The sequence below is a fragment of the Pelodiscus sinensis genome, chromosome 19 (genome assembly GCF_052426305.1).
Source record: "Pelodiscus sinensis isolate ZL-2025 chromosome 19, ASM5242630v1, whole genome shotgun sequence".
NCBI lineage: Eukaryota > Metazoa > Chordata > Testudines > Trionychidae > Pelodiscus > Pelodiscus sinensis.
The window spans coordinates 4,102,922-4,129,672 of NC_143070.1; the positions used below are offsets into that span (position 1 = coordinate 4,102,922).

At 48.1% G+C, this 26,751-nt stretch overlaps 1 protein-coding gene and 1 pseudogene across 2 annotated transcripts; both read left to right on the plus strand.

Annotated features, from left to right (window-relative positions):
- The first annotated feature begins 1,509 nt into the window (after window positions 1-1,509).
- LOC149522062 (nectin-3 pseudogene) lies at window positions 1,510-5,848 on the plus strand (annotated as a pseudogene).
- Window positions 5,849-5,874: 26 nt separating this feature from the next.
- Window positions 5,875-25,190, plus strand: LOC102463407 (zinc finger protein RFP-like). 2 transcript variants are annotated; one of them, XM_089771762.1, is made up of 7 exons: window positions 5,875-7,264; window positions 13,291-13,386; window positions 14,773-15,003; window positions 18,352-18,374; window positions 19,273-19,376; window positions 20,681-20,713; window positions 23,735-25,190. In XM_089771762.1, the coding sequence occupies exons 1-7, from the start codon at window positions 6,848-6,850 to the stop codon at window positions 24,292-24,294; spliced, it is 1,464 nt and encodes a 487-aa protein (XP_089627888.1). In that variant the 5' UTR covers window positions 5,875-6,847; the 3' UTR covers window positions 24,295-25,190. The 2 variants fall into 2 exon arrangements, with proteins under 2 accessions (XP_089627888.1, XP_014431617.3); XM_014576131.4 differs by lacking the exon at window positions 5,875-7,264 and adding an exon at window positions 11,657-12,435.
- Window positions 25,191-26,751: the final 1,561 nt, after the last annotated feature.

Sequence of the window (26,751 nt, forward strand, 5' to 3'; positions counted from 1 at the left end):
ACCATAAAACTGGGAAGAACAAAAGGAAGTGAACATTACATTAATAGCACTGATACCATTTCCAGGAGATAGTGTCAATCATAGTACTTAAAAAATCCATCAGAGATTCTATACCAGTTCTAAGTAATCATACTAAAGATAAAGAAGTAAACTCTACCATTCTAGAGCAAGTGTGTACTGAAAATAAATTCTTTAATTTAGTGAAACACTTTTATAACAGATTCTACACAATTGTTAGAATACCGCTTTGTAAGAAGCACTGAAGTTTTTGGATCTTACTTTTAGTTTTGTTTGATCAGTTACTACCATTTCAGGCTGTTTAGCTTAAATGCTACTTTAAACATTCCCATCAGTTTCACTGTCAGTGTTTAGTTGCCTCATTAGTAACAAACTGTTAAAAATGAATTAAAGATAGCTGGATACTTGGGTTTCTATTGTGTAAGTAGGTTTTTTTTTTAATATTCTCTCTAAAATGTAAACCAAAGTCAGAGTCAATTGATAAAAGTTCTTACAACTGAAAATTTTTAAGTAAGCTTGCAGCTGGTAAGAATCCACTAATTCATGCAGCACTTAAAAAAACATACTTTGTATAATTTTGTAATTTGAGATCATGAAGCCACTTTGTTTTAAACCATTTGCACATATTAGGCCATCTTTAAAAAATCAGAAGGAAAATAAAGGTCTAAGATGACCCGAGAAGCAGATTCCATGTTAGGCTTCTGCGCATAACTTCAGAGAGCAAGATAAAACTTATCATGTATGCCATTAGGAAGGGGAGAAGAAACTTAAACTTTTTTAAAGACCACTTAAAACAGAGTAAAACCAAATGGCATTCTGGAAATGTCGTATTTATGACATTCTGTAGCAAGTGATTTTTAGTGACTTTGTTCAATTGTTTTCTCTGAAGTAGTGGTTAAAGTTTAAAGTTGCATTATTACACTGACATTGTCTTGAAAAAATTCATAGAGAACTCCATAACATAAGTTACCTTTGAGTTCCTTCATTGTTCCCCACTTAGGCTTTTGAGATTCTGTTGAAACAGCCAATGTTTGAGGGAGAATAGTTAAAATCAGTACTTTACTTACTGTTAACTTAACCACCCAATGTTTTTCATTCTTTAAGAGTTTGTTTTGGCACATTGGAAAACTTCAAAATTTAAAACGATTAATATAAGTTTAAGTTAATGGTAAAGATGCTATTTGTCCTTTTGCCAGTATTGGTCTTTCAAACAGTATTTCTTTGCCATACATAATATCTTCCATTGATGAGATAAAACTGGTTGGAAATAGTGAACTATAAAATGTACATAAACTGAAAAGGAACTTCTCCATTCTTTCAGGAGAATTCATGGTTATTTTAAAAAATTGACAATGATTGCTTTTGTGCTATAAAAGCATTTACCCATACCGGTTATCCTATAGCCCCAAATAAATCAATTCAGAATTATTGAAAAACTATTACATATATTTTTAAAAAATCATAATTGCTCAAACTTCTTAGTATTTAAAAATGAAAAGCTATTGTCTGTTGTTAGAAAACACATTTACATATTCATCAGCTTGGCTTTCTTATAAATCTTCTACTGATTTAGCTTGCATTGACATTCTTTGCCTTTTCTGTTTCTTGTCTACCCCAGTCCTCTTTCCATCAAATCCTACTACTGCTACTACTGCTACTACACGACCACCTACGGTTCCATGGCATCCTTCAACTGATGGCATCGCAGGTTTAGCAACAGAACCAAAACTAATACATTTTCCAACATCAATTCAGGAAGAAAACTGGGGTACCATCATCAGTAGTGCAGTGGGTGGGGCTCTGTTTCTGATACTTTTAAGTGTTTTGGTTAGAATTATCTGCTGTAGGAGAAGACTGATTTTCCGTGTTGACTCCATTACTATGAACTACATTTCACCATCAGAAACGCAAAAAGAGTCTCAAATAGATGTTCTCCAACTAGATGATGTGGATTCTGCTCCTGATATTATAAAAAAAGAAATAAAACATCCAGTGAACAGTTTAATATCAATAGATGATTTAGAAGACCCAGACGAACCACAATGGAACAATGCAAACAATATTAACAGATACCAAGAAGAGTATGAAAGACCAGTGGATAATTATGAAGGTGGAGCCCTGGGAATGAAGCACATGGGTAGTGAATGTTATGATGACAGTGAAGAAGACTTTGTGTTACATATAGATGGTTCAATAATATCCCGGAGGGAGCGTTATTTGTAGCAATCACTGATACCTTAACTTGGTATATACAGTTCCGTTCAGTGTTTCCCAAATAGTATGCCACGGAGCCCCAGGATTTTTCAAAGGGCCGCTGGCCTCTACGGTCTTAGAGGCGGGCACGTGTGTTGTTGTTGTTGGTTGGTTGGTTGGTTGGTTGGTTCTTTTGTTGTTGTTTTTTTGTCGTCCAGTTTTCCCTGATGTTTTTTTTTTAAAGGGTTCTGTGGCTACATGAAGTTGCGAAACGCTGCATTAGTTGATCACTTTCAGGTTGTTTATATTTTTACTTGAGGCGGAACAAGCTTTTTGAAGTTGATTTTCAAGCTTTTGATAGTGTAAAATCTGGGTTAAATATATCTGACCTGCTTTATAATTTTTTCAAAGTTGTACAACTGTTTTTGAGAATATTGGAATGTTAATGCATAATGCTTTATCCATGGCACATATATGAACCAAGTGCTAAATTAAGTTACCATACAAAAATGTTGCAGTTAAAAGCAACAATTTTGGCTTTGGGATTTAAAAAAGTTTACCAGAGACTATGCTGAAGTTTCTTTGTTAAACGTACATTTTTGTATACAAATTAAAGGCACCCCGCCCTCCGAGCTGGTCTTAGGGGCGGGCGAGCCGGGTGATCGTCCAGGGTTGCTATTTTCAAGGGGTCAACCAGTTTTCCCTGGTGTTTTTTTTTATTTTAAGAGTTCTATGGTCAAGTAAGTTGGGAAGCATTGCATTAGTTGATCACTTTCACGTTGTTTATATTTTTACTTGAGGAGAAACAAGCTTTTTTGAAATTGATTTTCAAGCTTTTGATATTGTAAAAGCTGGGTTAAATGTATCTGAGCTGCTTTATACTTTTTTCAATGCTGTACTACTGTCTTTGAGAATACCGGAATGTTAATACGTAATGCTTTATCCATGACACATGTAAGAACCAAGAGCTAAAGTGAAGTTAGCATACAAAAATGTTTCAGTTAAAAACAATTGTCTTGGCTTTGTGATTAAAAAATGTTTACCAGAGACTATGATGAAGTTTCTTTGTCAAGCGTACATTTTTGCATACAAATTAAAGATCAAAACAAGTGAATTAGTTTCACAGCTGATCTTTGTCTGGGGTAAATTCAATTCTTCAAAGTGATTTTTGCTCTACAAAAACATGGATTTACGTAAAGCTTTGTTTTCAAAGATTTATTTTTCTTTTATAGGCAAAAATGAATACCTTTCAGCAATAAGATGTGTTATAGTCAGTGGTTTTTTAAAGAAAACATTGAAAGTTAGAATTCTCAGTGAACAAATTTTTAGGGGAATAACAGAATAAATATGTGAAAGTTTGTCTTGTAGCTGATTTTGAGAACTAGTTTTACACTAAAATTATTTCCAAAAAGGACTGTTACAGTCTGTGTACAGCATTATAGTACTGTACTTCCCATGAGATCAAAACTGGTTATCTAAATTAAAAGAAAAAGAAATGTAAATGGGATACGAAAGGACGCTTGGAAAGCTTTTATTGGAAATGGGAAATACAAGGTTATGTCTCAATTGAGATATAAATTGTAAAAGTATGTGTTGGCATATCTAGACTACGCTAGACTTTTGAAAGAGGATATGCAAATTCCATGGGAATTTGCATATCTTCTTTCAAGTGCACTTTCGAAAGTTGCACTGGAGAAGGAAAAGCCAAGAGAAAACGGGCACCTGTGAAGCAGGGAAGAGCAGATTTGTGGGAGAGGTGCGAGGATACTTAACCTCCTTGGGAAATGCATCAGAAAGTTTTTGCCACGGAGCTGGGTCAGTCTGCTTCAGCAGAAACAAGGAGTCCGGACTCCTGGTTCTTTGTACCATGAAGGGTTTGCTTTAGCTCAGAGTTCATAGGGACAGTTCTATATTGGAGAAACTGAGGGCACGGGAGCGATTTACAGGGGGCTGCATGGGGTGTCTGTGGGGGGATTTGGGTGCCCAGTGACTGGCCAGTGTCCTCCTCACACCCCTAGACCCTCTGCAGGAATCTCGCTGTTAAAGGCAGGGGAACCAGAAGAGACATTTTGTCCCAGGGGTTCTTCCACCGGCTACAGGTGAGGTCGCCACACGATGGCAGCAGAGGCCGTGTAGTGGCCGGGCTCGGCCTGGTGTTACAATGAACTTCCCTTGGCTCTGCTTGCTCAAGTTTAAGCTCCTTTCGATTTTCCTCACTAGGATTTGACTTCCACTTTTTAAAAAACACCTTTTTATCTCTCTCTGCTTCTTTTTCTTATTTGGTTGTTAAGTCACTGTGGCACCTTTTTTTGGTTCTCCTCCGACTGTGGTTTTTAATTTGGGGTGTTCGTTTCAGTTGAGCCTCTAGTAAGGTGTCTTCGAAAAGTTTCCTGCAGGGACTTAAGTTTTGGCTCTCTGCCTTTTTATTTCTGTTGAACTAACTTCCTTATTTTTCTGTAGTTCCCCTCTCTGCAATTAAATGCTACGCTCTTGGGCAGCTGAGGGTTTTTTCCCCACTGCAGGGATGTTAAATGTAATTGTTTTATGGACACTACTTTCAAGTGGTCCGGCTGCATTCATCTCTTGGACCAGATCCTGTGCTCCACTTAGGACTATATCAAGAATGGCCTCTTGTGGGTTCAAATCAAGAACTGAATCTTGTGGGTTCTAGAACCAGCTGCCCCACGACGCAGTCACTGAAGGTGTCAGGACATTTTATCTGCATCCTGTCCTCAGGTGATGTGTGCTATTTCCCTAGGGCTGGGTCCAGACTCAGGGTTTTTTTCGGGAAAAGTAGCCTTTTCCCGAAAAAACTTCCCCTGCGTCCAGACTCAAGCCGCGTTCTTTCGAAATTAAATCGAAAGAACGCGGCTTTTCTTTCGATGGCGGTAAACCTCATTTCACGAGGAAGAACGCCTTCTTTCGAAAGTTCCTCTTTCGAAAGAAGGCGTTCTTCAATGTAAATAGGGCTTCTTCGAAAGAGAGCATCCAGACTCACTGGATGCTTTCTTTCGAAAAAGCAAGCCGCTTTTTCGAAAGTTCAACGTGCAGTCTAGACGCTCTCTTTCGAAAGAGGCTTGCAGTCTAGACATAGCCTAGGAGGGTGGGGAAGCGCTGGGATGGGTTCCCTAAGGAAGGGGTGGAATCTCCATCCCTAGAGGTTTCTAAGTCCCGGTTTGACAAAGCCCTGGCTGGGATGCTTGAGTTGAGGTTGGTCCTGTTTCAGGCAGGGGGCTGGTTTCAATGACTCCTGAGGTTTCGCCTAGCCCTATGATTCTATGTCCATAGTCCAGGAATGGGCAAGGTACGGCCGGCCAAGTCGTTTGATCCGGCCCATGGCCTCCCTACCTCTCCCCCTCCTCAAAGCCAGTCCAGACCTGGGGTCAGACGAACATGCAAATTCATCCGCTGTTCAAAGCGGCTGGTGGGTCCCTCCCATCCCCTGGGGTGCGCAGCACCTGGAGGGAGACACCAGCCGCTTTGAACAGCGAACGACTTTACCCCCTCCTCTGCCCCTAGGTCTTGATTGGCAGGTCCAGAGCCCCTGGGAAGTGCGAACGAGTCGCTTGCCTCATAGCAAAGAATCTAGCACAGACCTGGGCAAAATACGGCCTGGCCGGATCCGGCCCACGGACCTCCCCCCCCCGCCGGGACCCGCAGGCTCATGCAGCTGCCACGGTTTTAACCACAGTCCCTGCATCTCTCTGCTCTGCATGGAGGGGGAGGCTTCATGTGGTCCCCCCCCCCCAGCCTGATACTCAGCTCCAAGTGGCCAAAAACTGCTGGCCAATAAGAACTGACCTCCAGCAATCTCTCGGCTCCTATTGGCTGGAAACAACCAGCCAATCGGAACTGAGCGATTGGCCTGAGTGACGGGGGCAATGCAATTCTCTTCCCCCAGGATGAATCGAGAGCCAGCAGGATGGGGCTGCAGCAAACAGGGAGCCCAGCCTGCCTTGGAGGTGCTGCAGCCTGCTGGTCTGGAGACACTTAGATAACCTCCTCCCAGCATGCACCTCTCTCCTGCACCCTGGCCCCTCCTGCACCCCAACTCCTCCCCCCAGGTCACCCTCCAAACCCTTTGCACCTCTACCCCAGGTGACAACGCCCTCCCAGAGCCTGTACCTCCTCCTACACCCCTCCCTGCAGGCCAGAATCCTCCAGGGGCGCAGTGACTTTGAATAGCCCTGGGGAGGGGCTCTTTCGAAATAGCAGCAGTAGCACATCCACACGGCGGGTATTCCAAAAGAGCGGTTCCAGAAGAGGCGTTATTCCTCGTGGAATGAGGTTTACAGACGTCGGAATAAGCCGCCCATTATTTTGGTGTCATTTCGAAATAACAGAATGGCTGTGTAGACGCTCGCGTTGTTATCTCAGAATAACAGCGGGTATTCTGAAGTAACGGGGCCGTGTAGAGGCACCCTGAGGGCCTAGTCCCAAGTTTGCCTGGCAGCTGTGTGGGAGGAGTGACGGTCAGTTTGGACTCATTCATTCAAAAAGTCTGAGAAGAGTCAGAAAAAGGAAAGAGCAGGAGAACACACCCAGAAAGGCAGCACTGATTGATACAAACTGCAACCCGCCCATTCCCCAGCAGAAGGAAGTGAGACTAAACTCTCTGGTCTCTGCACCCGAAGCCATGGCTGCTGTGAATCCAGCAAAGACGCTCCAGGATGAAGTGACCTGTCCCATTTGCCTGGAGTATTTCAACGATCCGGTGTCTCTTGACTGTGATCACAGCTTCTGCCAAGCCTGCATCACCCAGTCTTGGGGGGCGCTCACCGCAGACGTCTCCTGCCCTCAGTGCAGACGGGCCTTTCCCCAGGGGAACCACAGGCCGAACAGGCAGTTGAGGAGTATTGTGGAGGCAGCCAGAGAACTCAGGTTGCAGGCAGGGAGGGAACCAGCCGCAGAGAGACTGTGTGAGAAACACCAGGAGCCTCTCAAACTCTTCTGCAGGGAGGATGAAATCCCCAACTGCCTGGTGTGCGACAGATCCAAGGGGCACCGAGCTCACACCGTGATTCCTGCCGAGGAAGCTGCCGAAGAATTCCAGGTAGGGAAATGCCGACTGTGATCCCTGCCCTCCTGGGACGGAGGGGAGCACTGGGGAGCAGCTCCCACCCTGGGAATCTAGCCCGGTCAGGGGTGGGACTGCAGGAAGCAGGGACGGCCTGGTGATAGGGCACCGCAGCAGGGTCATTGCCGCCCGAGTGTCCCTCGTGGCATGGGGTAGCCCTGCCTCAGTTTCCCGAAAAAGACCCACAGTGGCATTTTTTGTGGCCAGTCACAGCCCTGCTCTCCCAGCCGGGACTCTCAGGACTTTGAGTCTGGAGTTTGGTCTTATCATCCTGAACAAGATCCCGGGTCTCCTCTGCCTGCTTCAGGGGCCTCCTCCCTCTGGCCTTCCCTGGGCCTCTGTTTTATCTACCCCAGGCTGGGTTGGATCCCATGACCCCTCACCCTACCCTTCATTGTCCCTTCCTGAGGAGGAGAATTGACTATGTCACAGGCAGGGCTGACAACCAATGTGCCTTCTAATATTTTCCATCTGTGTGTGGAATAAATTTTGTTCTGTGCGCCAAGGCATGTGTGTCTGTGCACCACCCGTAGAAACACCTGCTATGTTACCCTGCTATGCAAGCACTGCCCAGGATAATACCTGAACACAACTCTTGCAACTGAAGTTGCAATACCAAACCAGGCCAACCTGAGTGTACGTCTGCTGTCACAACAGGCTGGGTAATGCTAGTTTTAATAAAAGGGAGGGAAGTGACGTGACATTAAAAACACCGCAGGGTTCATAACCAAACCCATGAGTCAACATCCCATCCTGAGTAGGTTGGGCAACATCCTTTTCCTCTCAGGTTCTTAAATCCAGTAATGTAAATGTCCCTTTCATATGCCCAGCCCATCTCTGCACCCCACTCCCAGTTGCTCAGGGCAGACCCAGAGTTTGGAGGTGCAGCTACAGAATTCCCCTCCTGAGTGGGGGGCAGGTAAAGAGGCAGCTTACTCCCTCCACTGCTCACTCACCAGCTGCCTGCTCGCTGCTCTCTGGCGCCCCCTGCTGCCCATTGGTCACTCGCCAGCTGCCTCCTCGCTGCTCTCTGGCGCCCCCTGCTGCCCATTGGTCACTCGCCAGCCGCCTGCTCGCTGCTCTCTGGCGCCCCCTGCTGCCCATTGGTCACTCGCCAGCCGCCTGCTCGCTGCTCTCTGGCGCCCCCTGCTGCCCATTGGTCACTCGCCAGCCGCCTGCTCGCTGCTCTCTGGTGCCCCCTGCTGCCCATTGGTCACTCGCCAGCCACCTGCTCGCTGCTCTCTGGCGCCCCCTGCTGCCCATTGGTCACTCGCCAGCCGCCTGCTCGCTGCTCTCTGGCACCCCCTGCTGCCCATTGGTCACTCGCCAGCCGCCTGCTCGCTGCTCCCTGGCGCCCCCTGCTGCCCATTGGTCACTCGCCAGCCGCCTGCTCGCTGCTCTCTGGCACCCCCTGCTGCCCATTGGTCACTCGCCAGCCGCCTGCTCGCTGCTCCCTGGCGCCCCCTGCTGCCCATTGGTCACCCGCCAGCTGCCTGCTCGCTGCTCTCTGGCGCCCCCTGCTGCCCATTGGTCACTCGCCAGCCGCCTGCTCGCTGCTCTCTGGCGCCCCCTGCTGCCCATTGGTCACTCGCCAGCCGCCTGCTCGCTGCTCTCTGGCGCCCCCTGCTGCCCATTGGTCACTCGCCAGCCACCTGCTCGCTGCTCTCTGGCGCCCCCTGCTGCCCATTGGTCACTCGCCAGCCGCCTGCTCGCTGCTCTCTGGCACCCCCTGCTGCCCATTGGTCACTCGCCAGCCGCCTGCTCGCTGCTCCCTGGCGCCCCCTGCTGCCCATTGGTCACTCGCCAGCCGCCTGCTCGCTGCTCTCTGGCACCCCCTGCTGCCCATTGGTCACTCGCCAGCCGCCTGCTCGCTGCTCCCTGGCGCCCCCTGCTGCCCATTGGTCACCCGCCAGCTGCCTGCTCGCTGCTCTCTGGCGCCCCCTGCTGCCCATTGGTCACTCGCCAGCCGCCTGCTCGCTGCTCTCTGGCGCCCCCTGCTGCCCATTGGTCACTCGCCAGCCGCCTGCTCGCTGCTCTCTGGCGCCCCCTGCTGCCCATTGGTCACTCGCCAGCCGCCTGCTCGCTGCTCTCTGGCGCCCCCTGCTGCCCATTGGTCACTCGCCAGCCGCCTGCTCGCTGCTCTCTGGCGCCCCCTGCTGCCCATTGGTCACTCGCCAGCTGCCTGCTCGCTGTTCTCTGGCGCCCCCTGCTGCCCATTGGTCACTCGCCAGCCGCCTGCTCGCTGCTCTCTGGCGCCCCCTGCTGCCCATTGGTCACTCGCCAGCCGCCTGCTCGCTGCTCCCTGGCGCCCCCTGCTGCCCATTGGTCACTCGCCAGCCGCCTGCTCGCTGCTCTCTGGCGCCCCCTGCTGCCCATTGGTCACTCGCCAGCCGCCTGCTCGCTGCTCTCTGGCGCCCCCTGCTGGCCATTGGTCACTCGCCAGCCGCCTGCTCGCTGCTCTCTAGCGCCCCCTGCTGCCCATTGGTCACTCACCAGCCTCCTGATCGCTGCTCTCTGGCGCCCCCTGCTGCCCATTGGTCACTCGCCAGCCGCCTGCTCGCTGCTCTCTGGCATCCCCTACTGCCCATTGGTCACTGGCCAGCCTCCTGCTCATTGCTCTCTGGCATTTTGGCCCCCAGCATGGCTTTTTTTTTTTTCTCAATAACTTTCCCCCCGGAGTACCGGCACCTTTTTTCTTAGAAAAGAATCACTGGTCGGTCGCACCTATCCATGAAAGTCACCTTTCTGGTGGCCATAACCTCCAGCAGGAGAGTGGGGGAGCTCACCGCACTAATGGCAGACCCCGCTTATAAAAATTTTCACTAAGGACACAGTGACCCTTTGGATGCACCCTAAATTCCTCCTGAAGGACCCTGCTCCCTTCCATGTTAACGAACCCATACACTTACCTGCATTATTTCCCTAAGCCACACACGGTTCCAGCCCAAGCGGCATGGCAAACCCTCGACATCTGCAGAGTGCTCACGATCTACATCGATCGAACAAAATCATGGAGAAAATCATCCAGACTCTTCCTATCCTTTGCCAAGCGTTCCAAGGGCCGAACGGTCTCCTCCCAGAGGATTTCAAAGTGGATCTTATCACGTATCCATGCATGTTACACCATCCACAATAAACAACCGTCAGACACTATCACAGCCCACTTAACCTGGGCCGTGGCTGCCACGACTGCTGTTCTCAAAAATGTGCCTCTAAAGGGCATTTGCAAGGCAGCCATCTGGTCATCCGTCCCCACGTTTGCAAAACACTACATGCTTCCCTCTGCCATTGCACGATCAGGGTGCAAGGACGGGGCTGCTGGAGAAATCTCTGGTGGCCGGTACGTGGATGCACCAGCACCCAGAGTGGAGCACCCGTGGGGAGACATGTCTTGAAAAGCCACCTTTACTGTACAGAGTGAGTAACTCTCCTATTTCATACCTCACTCAAAAACAACACAGACCCACCCGGGCTTTGTGTCACTCGGAGTAGCTTTGCCAGTCAGGACACTGAAGGGGTTAAATAGATGCCAAGTGGCCCATCCGTGCCTCGTGCAAAGCTCTTGGCACAAGTGAGCCGAATGTGTTCTCCCAGCCACCTGCTTTCCCTCTTCCCAGTCGCCCTGCTGCCCTGTGGGGACACGGCTAGGAAGACAGCGTTGAGAAATGGTTGTACCAATTGCAGAGGGCAAACAGGAAGCAGAAAAGAAGACGGTTACTGCCACCAGTGCTGGGTTGGGAGGGGGTTGACTCTAAGCCAGTGTTTCCCAATTGGTGTTCTGAGGAACTCCGGGGTTCCGCCAAGCGAAAATAAAGTTTCCGTGAGAAAATTCCATTACAATCACATTTTATGATTGTAAAAATAATAATAATTCATATGATGTGATTTTTGTTTTTAAATAGGTGCAATTAAACTCAATGTTGATCTCATGACCTTGTTTAGCATTAGTTTATTATTATCCTTACTTATTTGTGGTCTACATTTTCAGCTCCATATATTAGACTGTTATTAGGGGTTCCGTAAAATTATTTCGAGTTTAAAAGGGTTCCGTGGCCAAATAAAATTGGGAAACTTTGCTCTGAGATGTTCCCCTACTAAAGGCTGGAATACGACTGGCAGCCACAGCTGAAAGTAACTTACATTTCTGACAGGTACTGTGGTTTCATATACACCCCCCTCTCCCTCCAGGAGAGAGGCCAGGGTGTGCGGATTTGATGCTACAGTACCTGTCAGAAATTTAGTGTCTGGTGGAGTTGGGGGGAGGCACAGGACAAGGTATTGTGGTGTGGTTGGGGGGCTCAGGGCAGGGGGCTGTGTGTGTGAGGAGGGGCTGCAGGGAGAGAGCTGGGGTGCTTGGGGGGCTCAGAGCAGGGGTTGGGATATGTATGTGTAAAGGAAGTGATGCCCTAGGCCCCTCTGGAGTCCTACCTTGCGGTGACACAGCGATGGCGGGAAGAAATGCTCTAGGGAGCCGTGCGGGGCTGTGGCAGGTGCTGTTGTTCGTACAACCGTCCTGCAGGGGCAATGCTGCGCCATGGCAGGGACCAGCCGTGCGAGGTGCTGCCCTTGCAGTGTTTGTGGTACAGCCTTCCTTTGCCATCTAAGACCACAAGGTGTTTCCGGCCTCGCAAGAGTAACAGGAGACTACCCAGGAAATGCGCGTTGGGTGTTCACATTTCAGAGTCAACCCGTTTCTGAGAAGAGAAAAGGGAACTAAATTCCTCCCCTCCCCGCAGCAGCAGCCGTGAAGGCAGGACACACGCTCCCAAGTGAACTGACTTGTTCAGTGTGTACCGATTATTTTGAAGATCCCACGTGTGTGGATTGCGGGCACAATTTCTGCCAAGCCTGCATCGCTCAGTGCTGGCAAGGAGTACAAACTTCCACTGTCCGGAGTGCAGAGGAACTTTCTCCCAAGGAACTTCAAACCAAACAGACAGCTGAGGAATATTGTGCAAGCCTCCAGACCGCTGACAATGGAGTCAGTGAAAGAACCAGAAGTGGCGAGTGTGTGTGAGAAACACAAGAGGGCTTTAGATGTCTTCTGTCAGGTGGATCAAATCCCCATTTGCATGGTTTGCCACCTGTCCCAATATCACGAAGAACACTGCGTGCTTCCTATAGATGAAGCTGTCGAGGCTTACAGGGTAAGCAACCGGTGGGAATGGTCAGGGAGGGCTGTTTAAATAAAATAATGATTGAAAAAACAAGAGATACTGTAGAAGGATCTTACGAAGTTTCCTCACTGAAACGTGGCATATGAAATAAGCGTAGTCAGCTTCATTGTCACCTCTTAAAATGTATGAGTCATTTCTGGAGGATCCAAACTGCCCAGGGCATGGTGAAGGTCGTACCCACCACATAACCCATTGTCGTTGATTCTGTTATTTTTATTTGTTGTATGTTTTAGGGAAGAATCGCTCTCACATGGGCAAGTCAGAAATCAGTATCTGTTATTTTTCACGGGGGATGATTAAGGAGGTCTAAATGTTTCTGCTCCATGACATTTGACAGTGTTCAAAAGTGTTTTTAGGCTGCAGTGGGTTAATTGGTTCTCAGTCCTGAAATATTGTCCTCAAGCTAATGTGCCCTATTTTATATACATTTTGCTGTCTGGGGCACTTTGGAACCACATTTTTCTGGGCCAAAACAGGTTAATCACAGCCATTCTGGGCTTCCTAGGTGAGTGCCCTAACCATAGACTGGGATATTGTGGTGTTGGATCTTCTCCATCTGCCTTCTCATGGCTGTGCCAATGGGGAGAAAGAGCCATTTAGGCCGAATAGCGAGAGAGAGATTGAGAGAGACCGCAAGCATAAGAATGATTCTCCAGCCAGGTAGCTAGACCACACACGTAACTGATTATGTATTAAGTAACCATGAAAATATAAAAAGAGGGAAATTCCTCCAAGCAACCAAAACTAACTAGTTTCTTATTTTGTCGTGGTGGTGGTGTTTTGTTTTTTTGTTTATTTGGTTGTTTGTTTTTGTTTTTTGCATAGGATCAAATTCAGAGCTGTATGAAGATTTTGAAGAAGGAAAGAGATGAGATTCAGTCATTTAAACTGAGTGGGGAAAAGAAAAGCCAGGAACTGCTAGTAGGTGCCATTGTTACTTACATGCAAATGTGCCCAGGGATTATCCACACACTACTTAAAACTGAGTTGATAAGAGAAATAGTGAAAAACATGTTCCATTCTGTGAAAGGCTATTCCTCATTCATTGTCACTGTAAAACGAAATTGTTCTCCGAAGTTTTAATAATCCAAAAATTTTCACTGATAACAGGAGAGTAATTTATCAACCAGAAAACCCTTCGTGTAGATGAATGGGGCTTAGTAGAAAGCAACTTTTTTTTTCAAGACAAAGTCATTTGCAACAAAACTTTCCAAATGTGAGAGGAAATTTCAAAACATAAGAACATAAGAACGGCCGTACTGGGTCAGACCAAAGGTCCATCTAGCCCAGTGTCCTGTCTGCCGACAGTGGCCAGCACCAGGTACCCCAGAGAGGGTGGACCGAAGACAATGATCAAGCGATTTGTCTCCTGCCATCCCTCTCCAGCCTCTGACAAACAGAGGCCAAGGACACCATTTTATCCCCTGGCTAATAGCCTTTTATGGACCTAACCTCCATGAAATTATCTAGCGTCTCGTTAAACTCTATTATAGTCCTAGCCTTCACAGCCTCCTCTGGCAAGGAGTTCCACAGGTTGACTACACGCTGTGTGAAGAAGAACTTTCTTTTATTCGTTTTAAACCTGCTCCCCATTAATTTCATTTGGTGTCCTCTAGTTCTTCTATTTAGGGAACAAAGCAAACATTGTTGTCATTTCAAATTGAAATTTTAATTTTAGTTTTCAAAAGTTGAAACATTTTCTGAATTTCAAGTATTTGCTTTATTCACCTCCCCCTTTTAAATCCCCCCCCCCTTTTTTTTTCTTTTTTTTTTTGCCACCTAACCTCCCCAGCTTTTGGCCTGCTTGGTTTTCAACAGAGATAACCCCCACAGGACAAAAACAGCAGGAATCTGATGGCACCCTAAAGACTAGTAGGTTTGGTACCAGTGAACACCTGGTTGCTTTTACTGACACCACCTAGCACAGCTACCTCACTGAAACAGGACAATTTGTGCAGCTGCTATTTGAGTCTGCTGCCCCAGAAAGCTGGTCACTTAGGCCTAAAAAGCCTATTGTAGTAATTGGAAAGATGCCACTTAAGTTCTGGAGTAGATCCATGATAGTGATATCACTGATAGGCATTGCCATGTAAAAGATCTGCATTTGAAATCTGCTCTGATTTCCTTGCTCATGGCATGATAGACTAGAGAATGCTCCAGAAACAGCATGAGTATATTCTTTCAGTTACATTCTGAGGCTTTGCAATGACATGTTCACATCTGCAAACGTGCATCTTCATAAAAAGTCCCATAATTCACTCCGTGTTCCTGTCCTGAGCTTTTCCTGTTCCAACGGTGTGATTTCAGAAACAGCTAGAAACGGAAAGGCAGAAGATTATGTCTGAGTTTGAGCAACTGTTCGAGTTTCTGAAGGAACAAGAGCGACTCCTGCTGGCCCGGCTGGAAGAGGTGAATAAGGAAATTGAGAAGAGGCGGGATGAGTATGTGGCCAAACTCTCTGAGGAGCTGTCCTCGTTCAGTTCCCTGATCAGTGAGATGGAGCAGAAGTGCCAGCAGCCAACGAGCAAATTCCTACAGGTGAGACCATGTTCGAAACACCCCAGAGCCTTTCCCAGGGAAAGAAAATCGTCTAATTCTTCACTTTTGGAGAGCAATAGTGAAAGTTCAGAACATACGATATTGCTAAAATATAGATTATTTTTCCTTAAAGGCCTGATAAAAATCCCATTAAAGTCAATGGAAATATACTTCTTGTGTTTACAGTGGGCATTGGATCGAGCCCTAAATGAAAAACAAAATATTTTGAATTCTTATTGGAAAAGACTCCTCACAAAATGGCAGACTCCAACCTGTTTTCCCTGTCTCATTATACAAGACCAAAGGGAAATTCAATAGAATTAGAAGATAACACATTCAAAGCTGAACCAAATGCACACTTTTCCATACATCACCAGATTAGACTGTGGAACTCACTGACACTGGATGCTGTTGAGGCCAAACATTTTGCAAAAGTAAAAAAGGGATTGGATATTTATATGGATAACGGGAATATCTAGAGCAGGGGTGGGCAATAATTTTGGGCTGAGGGCCACTTCAAAAATTTTTGAAGTGGTCCCGGGCTGCCCGGAAGGGGTGGGGCCTAAACCAGAATGGGGTGAGGCCAGGATGCTTCTGGACTATCATGATTGGTCCGGGGGTATGGGAGCTCCTTTGCCCCCTCTTCCCACAAGGCACCCATGCCCCTGGCAGGGTGGAAAGAGGCTTCCCATGTTCCCCCATCCCCAGGCCAGTCAAGGCCTAGGGACGGGGGAGCACCGGAAGCCTCCTCCCGTCCTGAAAGGAGCATGTGGCACTTTGAAGTGCCGCAGACGCCTCTCAGGGCCAGAGCAGGGTGAAAACAGCTTTGCTGATTGGCCTGCGGGTGGCGGGAGCGCAAAGCCTCCCCCCACCATACCTCTGCCCTGTGAGGAGCACGCGGCACGTCAAAGTGAGTAAAAGGGTCTCTATGGGCCGGAGGAGGCTTCCCGCACTGCCCCCACCCCCAGGCCAATCAGGGCCTGGAGGCAGGGGAGCTGCATGAAGCTTCCTTTGCCCTACCCCCGCCCTGCGCAAGCGTACGGCGCTTTGAAGTGCCGTGTGCTCCTTGCAGGGCAGAAGAAACTTCGCACAGCTCCCCCTAACTCCCAGGCCAATCAGGGCTTGGAGGCGGGGGAGCACATGACGTCTCCTCCCACCCTGCAAGGAGCATGTAGCACTTTGAAGTGCCGCGTGGTCCTTGCAGTGTGGGAGGAAGTTCCGTGCTCTCCCCCACCCCCAGCCTCTAATTGGCCCAGCAGGGCCTCTGCGGACCGGATCAACCTGCTTGGCGGGACAGATCCCTTTTGCTTACTCCTGATCAAGAGTGTTATTAAATCTCATGCTTCATTGCTTCAGCCAGTCACAAACTATTAGAGACAAATATCTTACACCTTACTCAGAAGCCTCTAGGGGTGTGTCTAGACTACAGAGTTTTGTCGACAAAAGTGGAGTTTTGTCGACAAAACTATACCTGCGTCTACACTACCGCTGAGTTCTGTCGACATAACGTCGACAGAACTCAGCAGTTTTGTCGACGCTGGTAAACCTCATTTTACGAGGCATAACACCTTCTGTCGACAGAGTTTCTGTCGACAGAAGGTGTTATTGCATGTAAACTGTCCTTTGCATCTACACTACCATGTCGACAAAGCGGCTTGCTTTGTCGACAGAACTCAATGTAGTCTAGACGCTCTTTGTCGACAGAAGTTTTGTCGACAGTATCTGTCGACAAAGCTTCTGTCGACAGAAGCCTGTAGTCTAGACGTACCCTAGGACTGTCCATCTTTAGAGATATGGTCGTGAGGAGAAGGAGCTCAGGTCTGGTACAGCCTGGCATATCCCATGTTCTAAACACTAGCTAGAAAAGCTTAAAGATAGAACCAATCCTTACTTATGGAAATAGCTAACATTGAAGCTAAGTTTCCTTTTTATGACTGATTTGGCTGCTCTTCAATGGTAAAATTAAAATTGATATGTGAGCTCTCTGACTATGGTCATTTTTTTTTCTGCCAGAACGGACATTTACCAGGGAAGCTGTTTGTTACTTAGGATAGCCTGAACATGTCAGTTGTTGTTAGAATTCCCAAAGCCTGCTAATTATTTCCATTTTCTAAATGTGCCTCTAAGGGTATGTCTAGACTACAGGGTTTTGTCCACAAAAGTGGACTTTGGTCGACAAAACTATACCTGCGTCCACACTGCCTTTGAGTTATGACGACATAACGTTGACAAAACTCAGCAGTTTTGTCGATGTATGTAAACCTCATTCTATGAGGAATAACGCCTTTTGTTGACAGAGTTCTGTCGATAGAAGGCGTTATTGCATCTACATCGTCCTTTGCGTCCACACTGTTATGTCGACAAAGCGGCTTGTTTTGTCGACAGAACTGGATGTAGTCTAGACGCTCTTTGTCAACAGAAGCTTTGTCAACAGTATCTGTCGACAAAACTTCTGTCGACAAAACCCTGTAGTCTAGACATAGCCTAAGTGGCCATCAGGAAAAAAGGTGAAAAAGAAAATGTAGCTTATTGGACTGCTCCAGTTGGTCTCTCGGGTCAAATTCTCTGTTGTAACTAGTATCTGCTGGGGACAGCATTCTTCTCTCCTCGTGTCCCCTGCCTTGAGCCTGGGTGTAAATAGTGACTCTGCTCCCCAATCCCATTGTTCTCCCCCAGCCCCGACTTCCTGTGGCCGCCAAGAAGCTCACAGGAAGGGCCTTGCATTCTCTTTCAAGAAAGGGATGCAAATGCAGACATTCGAAATTGCAAACGAAGCCGGGATTTAAATATCCTGCGCTTCATTTCCATAATTGCATCCAGACGCTATTTCAGAATATCTTATTTCCAGGGCTCGTCAGCTGCGCTGTCCAGTGTTCTGCGCATGTGCAGATCGTTCTGCGCATGTGCAGATCGTTCTGCGCATGTGCAGATCGTTCTGCACATGCGCAGATCACCCGAACCTGGCTCTTCTGGGTTGTAATCTACTCGCCATGGGTATATCGGGGGATATCGGGGAGAGACTTTAAAGCCGGGGAGGTTCGGGGAGGAGGGAGGGCAGCATAGCCTGGGGCAGCCTTCCCTCCGGATCCCCTGCCGACATTCCCAAAGCTGGGGGTGTTCGGGAGATCTCTGTTCCACATGTCACACGACTGAGCCCCCTGATTCTGTGTGCCAAATGGGGTTACACACCAAGCTCGTGAGCTCCATAGACAAACTCCTAGGGCCCAGATCCTGCACTTGCTGCCCTTTTCCATTTCATGGGTTTGTTTGTGTTACTAAATAATAAATAATTTCACCGTGAACCTCCAACAGAGAAGGCTGAATTTCCTTTTCCTTTTTCAATTCCAGGATATCAAAGACACCTTGCGCAGGTAGGTGGCTTCCTTCTCCCTCTTCCTTTCACTTCCCTGTGCAGGGAAGGGATTTTATACCTGTGACATGGCATCTAGTTGGTGCTTATGCTGGCCACTGCACAGAAGCATAGTATGGGGCCGTACTCAGACTAGTAGTATGCCATATTCAACGGCTGTGTCTACACTGGCCACTTATTCTGGAAAATCAGCCGCTTTTCCGGAATAACTTGCCAGCTGTCTACACTGGCCCCTTGAATTTCCGGAAAAGCACTGACGATCTACTGTAAAATCATCAGTGCTTTTCTGGAAAAACTATGCTGCTCCTGTTCAGGCAAAAGTCCTTTTCTGGAAAACTGTTCTGGAAAAGGGCCAGTGTAGACAGCACAGTAGTGTTTTCCGCAAAAAAGCCCCGATCGCGAAAATGACGATCAGGGCTTTTTTGCGGAAAAGCGCGTCTACATTGGCACAGACGCTTTTCCGGAAAAAGGGCTTTTCCGGAAAAGCATCCTGCCAATGTAGACGCGCTTTTTCCAGAAATACTTATAATGGAAAACTGTTCCGTTTTAAGCATTTCCGGAAAATCATGCCAGTGTAGATGTAGCCTCAGTGTAAAGCATTTTTTTAACCAACCCTCAGTCAGTTTCATGGCTCTTCTCTGCACCATCTCCAAGTTTTCAATGTCCATTTTAAAATCTGAGTACCAGAACTCGATGCAGTTTTCCAGTATTGGTCTCACCAAAATGAAGGGGAAGCCAGTAGTGTCCCAGCTGGTAGTAAACCTATTCATGGGCCCACGGCGCATTTAATCCTCCAAGGTCTACAGAATTACAGCCATTCACTGTGATAACATTCCCTGTCGTGATACACAAATCCGAATGAACTCCATCGCAAGTCACACTGGGTTGTTCTTCTTCAGGTGTGAGAGAGAAAAGTTTCACAACCCGGCGTTTTCTTTTGATCTGAAATGGGAATCGTCTCAAGAAACTGAATTCCTGGAAGACATCATGAAGACACTCAAAGGTAATAAATGGTCACTTTGGGCATTTTCTCACATATATTATACTGAGAATTGATAGAGGCAAGGAACATAATTGTGAACGGAGATAGTCAATAAATCATTTGTAACCTATGAATTCCCTTCTCGGCTCTCAATATAACACATACACACTGGTTTGGGAAACTGAATTCTGACCCCCTAAAATAGTGATAGAAATGTAGCCGTGTTAGTCTGGGGTAGTTGAAGCAAAATGCAGGACAATGTAGCACTTTAAAGACTAACAAGATGGTTTATTAGATGATGAGCTTTCGTGGGCCAGACCCACTTCCTCACATCAAAAAACCTGATCTGAGGAAGTGGGTCTGGCCCACGAAAGCTCATCATCTAATAAACCATCTTGTTAGTCTTTAAAGTGCTACATTGACCCCCTAAAGGTTTTCCTTTCTTAGCGGGTCTGACCATTAACCTTATGTCAGAGTTGGACCCCACTCTGGCAGAGTGCAAAAGATGGGGAGCTGCAAAGAGCTTAAAAGAAAAAAAGAGAAACCTTTGCCTCTATAGGCACTGGTTACCAAAAACTCCCCCCCCCCCCCTTCCCCGCGCCATCACAATACACAGCCTTTTTTGCTCCATTATCTTCCCTGGCCCAGAAGTTAAACTGACTGGTCTGTAGTTTCCTGGGCTGTTCTTATTTCCCTTTTTATAGATGGGCGCTAGATTTGCCCTTTTCCAGTCTCCCTCTTACCAGGACTTAAAGCAAGGTCAGGGTTTGGTTGGCTGAAATGGGATTGCGTCTCAGAAAACCATACAGGAAGGAGACCATCATTAGACAGGCGAAGGGGTTAGCTGGGAGTGAGCCCCACATCTGGGGCTGCCCCAGCTCTGAGCCTCCCACCCCCCACAGGCGCCCTTTAGGGAGGGCAGGAGGTTGAAGCTGGCCCCCTCCCATCCGATTTGGACAGGGACATTGCTGGCTGTTTCCCTTTCTCATGGAGCCCGGGGAAATGCAGTTGGCTGCATCCCTCTCGGTAGCTGGAGAGCGCAGGAGGCAGACTTTGCTCTCGCTCCCTGACGGGGACAGGAAGGGGAAGAGTGAGCAGCCCCTAGTAGGAGACTCGGTGGCCTCCCTGTTCACACACAGACACGCACACACCTACCCACAGCCCCCTGGTTGGAGCCCGTCCTTAAGGAGCTGAGCAGTGCCAGGGAAATGTGCTAGTAACTTAATAAAGTTTTTCTTTTCATTTCACTTTGGTGCTAGAACATTTAACAACAAGACTGTTCATCAACTCAACACTGAATCTTTTTCACTCATTCCCTCTTGTAGATACACTGTCGTCTAGACTGCCGTTCCACAAAGGTACATTTCTGGGATCAAAGGGGGGGGGGGGATGAAAACTTTCCTGTGAAGTATGGTGGCTCATCGGCAGCACCACAGCTCAGCTTTTCTTTCCGTTTTGCGTTAGATGGGAGCTGAATGCCACATGAGCGGTGGCTACACAGATCTTTCCTAAAACCAGAGCAGTCGATTCTTTTTGCTATTATAAAAAGAACGTAAGCAGTGAATAATCTTATTAGAAGTTAGAATTTCGATGTAGTGCCTGGGCTCACCAGAGGAGCTGAGGCGGAGGAGAGGGGGTGAGCAGGGTATGTCCGTAGAAATCTACACGTTTAAAAATGAGTCTTTTGGAAAATCAGAGGAGACCATCCCACCTCACTTAGGGTGTGTCTAGACCAGGCATGTCCAAAGTCCGGCCCCCGGGCCAATTGCGGCCCGTGTTCCGGTTTAATACGGCCCCCCAGGTAGTTTGGCAATATCTATCTTTTATGGCCCCCAACGAATCCATATGTATTGAGATGAATACATTGTAAAATCTCAGTTAATGTCAGTTGGTCTAAATCAGTTATAAATATATTTGGACACAACATGTATACTTGGTGTTATGTTCCTGTTCATATTTTTTGAACTTAAAAGTTGACAGACAACCTTTATTACCAATAATATGTAATGTACTTTACAATGTTCCTGACATATTTCAGCTTCCTGGATTTTTTTTCATCTGGCCTTCAGATATGAAAGGCAGAGTGATTAAACACCTGTTTAGATTTGTCACCCATGTGACGAAATGAAAAGTATGCCGCTTGCAATAAACTTTGCATAAAATAGTTAATTTGCATTTAATTTTAATGGTTCAAAGAATGTCAGGCAAAATGGTCGGCCCTCACGCATGTTCACTTCATCAAATCTGGCCCTCTTTGAAAAAAGTTTGGACACCCCTGGTCTAGACTATAGGGTTTTTTCGAAAAAAGTGGCCTTTTTTCAAAAAAAATGATATCTGCGTCTATACTACTGCCATGTTCTGTGGACAGTAAGTCGACAGACCGCGGCAGTTTTGTCGCCCACAGTAAACCTCGTTTTACGAGGAATACAGCCTTTTTTCGATAGTACTCTTTTGAAAAAAGGTGCTATTGCATGCAAACTCTGTTTTTTCGAAAGAGAGCGTCTAGACGCTCATTAAAAAAGCAGCTGGCTTTTTCGACAGAGCTGGTTGTAGTCTGGACCAGTGTTTCTCAATTTTTTTTGCTCTTGGCCCCCTTCTGAGCCTCGTTTACCTCTGTGGCCCCCCTCATAGCCACTGTGAGTTGGAAAAAAGGGTACATAATTTACCTAATGTTCCATCTTTTCCATATGGCCCCCTAGAAGTAGAGCGTGGACCCTGGGGAGCCGTATGGCCCACGGTTGAGAGCCATCGGTCTAGACGCTTTTTCGAAAAAGCCTCTGTCGAAAAAGGCGTGGAGTCTAGATGTAGCCTTACATTGCATATGCATCATATCCCCTGGCCGTATTATTACCGTTAGCAAATGCACCAGTGGTACAATACAGAAGTGGGGAATCCAGCATGCGCATGCCTGTAAGTCAAGACAAACCATGTTAATCATGTCCAAAGGGCTTAGGCCGACAGACCGGCCCTCACGATCTGAATGTGAGAGACGTGGTTTCGGAGTAACACGAAGCCTCACTCATTATCTCGCCATGGAACTTTCCAGTGTCAGGTGAGAGCTCTAAAGATACGTCTAAACTACATGACGGAGCCATGTAGTTTAGGGCTGTAGACATAGGAAAATGAAGCGGGGATTTAAATAATCGCCGCTTCATTTACATTAAAATGGCTGCCGCGCTGAGCCGATCAGCTGTTTGTCGGCACGGCGCGGGAGTCTGGATGCGCCGCGGTCGACATCCAAAGCCTTTGGCGACCTCATCTCACGAGGCATAACGGGGCGGTCGACAACGGCATTTGATGTTGACAGCGGAGCATCCAGACTCCCGCGCCGTGCCGACAAACAGCTGATCGGCACAGCGCGGCAGCCATTTTAATGTCAATGAAGCGGCGATTATTTAAATCGCTGCTTCATTTTCCAGTGTCTACACCCCTCATCTACATGGCTCCGTCGACGGAGCCATGTAGTTTAGATGTACCCTAATAGTGAGGCTTCCTTTTACTTCGAAATCCTGTCAGCTGTTCTGGGCAGGGCTGGGGCCCTAGGTTGACTCTAAAGTGCACACCCCAGCTACCCAGGCACGGAGGGCCAGCACGGTCTCTGGAGGAGCCGTGTTTCTGTTGCTGGGCTAGCTCTGGTCTTTAGGAAGGGGGGGGCTGGGCACAGAGCGGGGCGTGTGGAAATGTGTCGCATTGCAGAAGGAGACTCTGGATTCTCTGTGATCTGCTGGGAGCGTCTCACGGTGCCAGGGTCTCTGCTCACGTCTGTGTGGCGGGAGAGGGTGTCGATGGAGGAAAGACGCCCTGGGCCTCATTGTCAGGCCCTTTTGTGCTGCAAAGGAGCCTTAACGCGCCTGGGAACAGAGCAGAGAAAGCGGCTCCGACCCCGGGGAGGGTGTAGTCAGTGTGTGGTTTGCGTCCAGGCGCTGCAGGGATCCTGCTCCCAGCGGTTGGTGCAGCAGGGGGCTAGGGACATGCCGGGGGCACAGGCCGGCTGCACCGCACTGTGGGTGCTCTCTGCTTTGCATCCTGAGCCCCTGTACTTTGCACCCGGGGCCAGGTAGAATAACGGAAGGACAAAGGAGGCTTCAAATCACTTCCCTCTGCCCTCCCCCCGCCCGTCTTTCCCTCAGGCCCAAAAATGGAGGAGCTGGGAGTCTGCCAGTCAGACTGTGGGTTAAGGGAGCTGGCTCAGCAGAGCTGATCCGGCCCCTGTCCCCGATCTGTGTGAGTCCCCCGGTGCGGGGCTGAGCTCTCAGTCCTGCTCCCCGGACAGAGCCGGGGGAAACCTGGAGAGCCTGAGTCACTCCCCAGCTTGGGCAGGTTCGGATCCTCCCCCAGGGCCGGGCTCTGCCCCTGACGCTCGGATTCTCTCTCCCCAGCCGACGTGACTCTGGATCCAGACACGGCGCATTCCCGGCTCGTCCTGTCGGAGGACGGGAGACGTGCGCGATGGGAACGCACGTGGCAGCCCCGGCCCAACACCCCGGAGAGATTTGACACGGAGCTCTGCGTGCTGGGCCGCGAGGGCTTCACCTCGGGGAGACATTACTGGGAGGTGGAGGTGGAGCCATGGGGGATCTGGGCTGTGGGGGTGGCCAGAGAGTCTGTGTGCCGGAAGGGATGGGTCGACTTTAGCCCTGAGCAGGGGGTCTGGGCTGTGCAAGGCAGGCAGGGTTGCTACTGGGCGCTTACGGCCCCTGGGGAGCGCTCTGACTTGACCCTGAGCCACGCACAGAAGCTCCGGGTGTGTCTGGACTGCGAAGGGGGGCGGGTGACACTTTACGATGCTGGCAGCGAGGACCCGATCGTCACGTTCCCACCGGCCGCTTTTTCCGGGGAGAGAATCCGCCCCATCTTCCGGGTGGGTCACAGGGTTTCCTATCACTTGCTCTTTCCCCATTCCCGGCACACACCCAGCCAGCTCATCCTGTGCCCCTGAGGTGCCCTCTTGCCCCCTCCCTCCTCATCTCTATGACCCTGGAGGAAGAGCCGCGTGGGGAGGGTTAAAATCGTTTTAGCCACATGCAGCCGATACGTGTTTAAATACAGCGGTTCGTGTGTGTGCGAGATGCGAGGCTGGAATTTTGAAAGGAACCAAAACGACTTAAGATCCCGTGATTTTCAATGGAACTTGTGCTCCTAAGTCACTTAGGGTACGTCTACACTACCACCCTAGTTCGAACGAGGGTGGCTAATGTAGGCATTCGAACTTGCAAATGAAGCCTGGGATTTAAATATCCTGGGCTTCATTTGCATGTTCCTGGGCACCGCCATTTTTAAATGCTCCGTAATTCAAACTACCTGCCCGCGGCTACACGCGGCACAGACTAGGTAGTTCGAATTAAAGCTCCTAATTCGAACTACCATTAAACCTCCTTGTAGGCATTCGACCTTGCAAATGAAGCCTGCATTAGCCATCCTAGTTCAAACTAGGGTGCAAGTGTAGACATACCCTAATTAGGGTGGGATTTTCAAATGCACCAGTGTCCTATATGTACTGGATGTGCTAGTGTATTTTCTAGAATAATGCCTTCTCCCAGTGCAGGCAAGCTGCTTGTGTTCTGTTCTCTTTGGCTATGTCTAGACGACAGGCTTTTGTTGACAGAGGCTTTGTCAACAGATACTGTCGACAAAGGCTCTGTCAACAAAGAGCGTCTAGACTACAGCCAGTTATGTCAACAAAGCAAGCCGCTTTTTCGACAGAGAGTGTAGACGCTCTCTTTTGAAAAAGCACAGTGTGGATGCAATAACGCCTTTTGTCGATAGAACTCTGTCAACAAAAGGCATTATTCCTTGTAGAATGAGGTTTACTGCCGTCGACAAAACTGCCGCGTTCTGTCGACAAAACTATACCTGCGTCCACACTGCCTTTGAGTTATGTCCACATAATGTAGACAAAACTCAGCAGTTTTGTCGACGCTGGTAAACCTCATTCTACGAGGAATAACGCCTTTTGTTGACAGAGTTCTGTCGATAGAAGGCATTATTGCATCTACACTGTCCTTTGCGTCCACACTGTTATGTCGACAAAGCGGCTTGCTTTGTCGACAGAACTGGATGTAGTCTAGACGCTCTTTGTCAACAGAAGCTTTGTCGACAGTATCTGTCGACAAAACTTCTGTCAACCAAACCCTGTAGTCTAGACATACCCTAAAAGTCCACTTTTGTCGACAAAACCCTGTCATCTAGACACACCCTTTATCAATGTCCCCAATGGATGCACGTGCAAGGGCAGTTTGTCTGTTACGACTTTTTGGAATGTTCTGGTTTGCTGAACCAGGTGCAGTTGGAGACAGAAACAAAAGATTGGTTTCCTCATGGCTGTTGCCAAATCAATTTAAAACAAACAGAGCTTTGAAAGCCCAGTCTGCTCTCTTGTCTTGCTGGCCAATATGAGATGTCATGGCAAAAGAGATGAAATTCCGTCATGTGCTGGATTTTCCAGTACGTCATCTCTTTCACCCTCAGGTAAATAATCTCACTGGAAGGGTGGGAATTACTCGGACAATGCCAGAACTATGAACAGATCACCTGGAAAACTCCTTGAGATGCACTGAATTAAAACTGAAATGGCCTGCCTTTGTCACATCAGAGATGTTTGCATGAGTTTCACACTGGCTGCGTCTAGACTGGCAAGTTTTTCCTCAAAAGCGGCTGCTTTTGTGGAAAAACTTGCGAGCTGTCTACACTGGCCGCTTGAATTTGTGCAAGAACACTGACGATCTTATATAAGATTTTCAGTGTTCTTGAGCAAATACTATGATGCTCCTGCTCAGGGATAAGCCCTCTTGTGCAAATGTTTTTGCACAAGAGGGCCAGTGTAGCATAAGCCCTCTTGTGCAAATGCTTTTAACGGAAAAACTTTTCAGATAAAAGCATTTGCGGAAAATCATGCCAGTCTAGACGTCGCCACTGTGTAAAAATTGACATATGTGTTCTACATGTAGTTCATTTTTCTTTCTCCTGTGGAGATCTCCACGATTATGCTGTAAACAATTAACTGGATCTGTTAACCACAAACTGGTTCTTGTTACGTGTGGATAAATACAGAGTTTGCTGGTGTATGTTCATATTACTAAATTTGCTGGCAGTACAATGGTGGGTATCAATAAAAAGGTCCATTTTTAAGTCTAATGAAGCTAGTTGAATTATTTAATGTAAATCGTGTCCTGTGCCTGTTTCAGGTCTAGTTTTCAGGAGTGCTGAGTTCAATTCATTATTTATCAATTCACAGCCGAGCGTGTTGGTATAAAGCCCCAACTATTATGATTTATTGCACAATCCCAAACTGTTCCCAAGTGCCAGGAACCCCCGATATCCTCTGCCCAGCCAGAAAAACCCACAGCTTCCCCTTGCTAGCCACTTGCTAACCAACAGCCACATTGCAGGCACCGCT

Bases quoted from the DNA above. Each gene is read 5' to 3' on its own strand.
- LOC102463407 (XM_089771762.1), top strand. From the start codon at position 6,848: ATGGCTGCTGTGAATCCAGCAAAGACGCTCCAGGATGAAGTGACCTGT. The intron at 7,265-13,290 runs GTAGGGAAATGC...TTTTTTGCATAG, and splicing joins AAGCTGCCGAAGAATTCCAG to GATCAAATTCAGAGCTGTAT. The intron at 13,387-14,772 runs GTAGGTGCCATT...GTGTGATTTCAG, and splicing joins AGAAAAGCCAGGAACTGCTA to AAACAGCTAGAAACGGAAAG.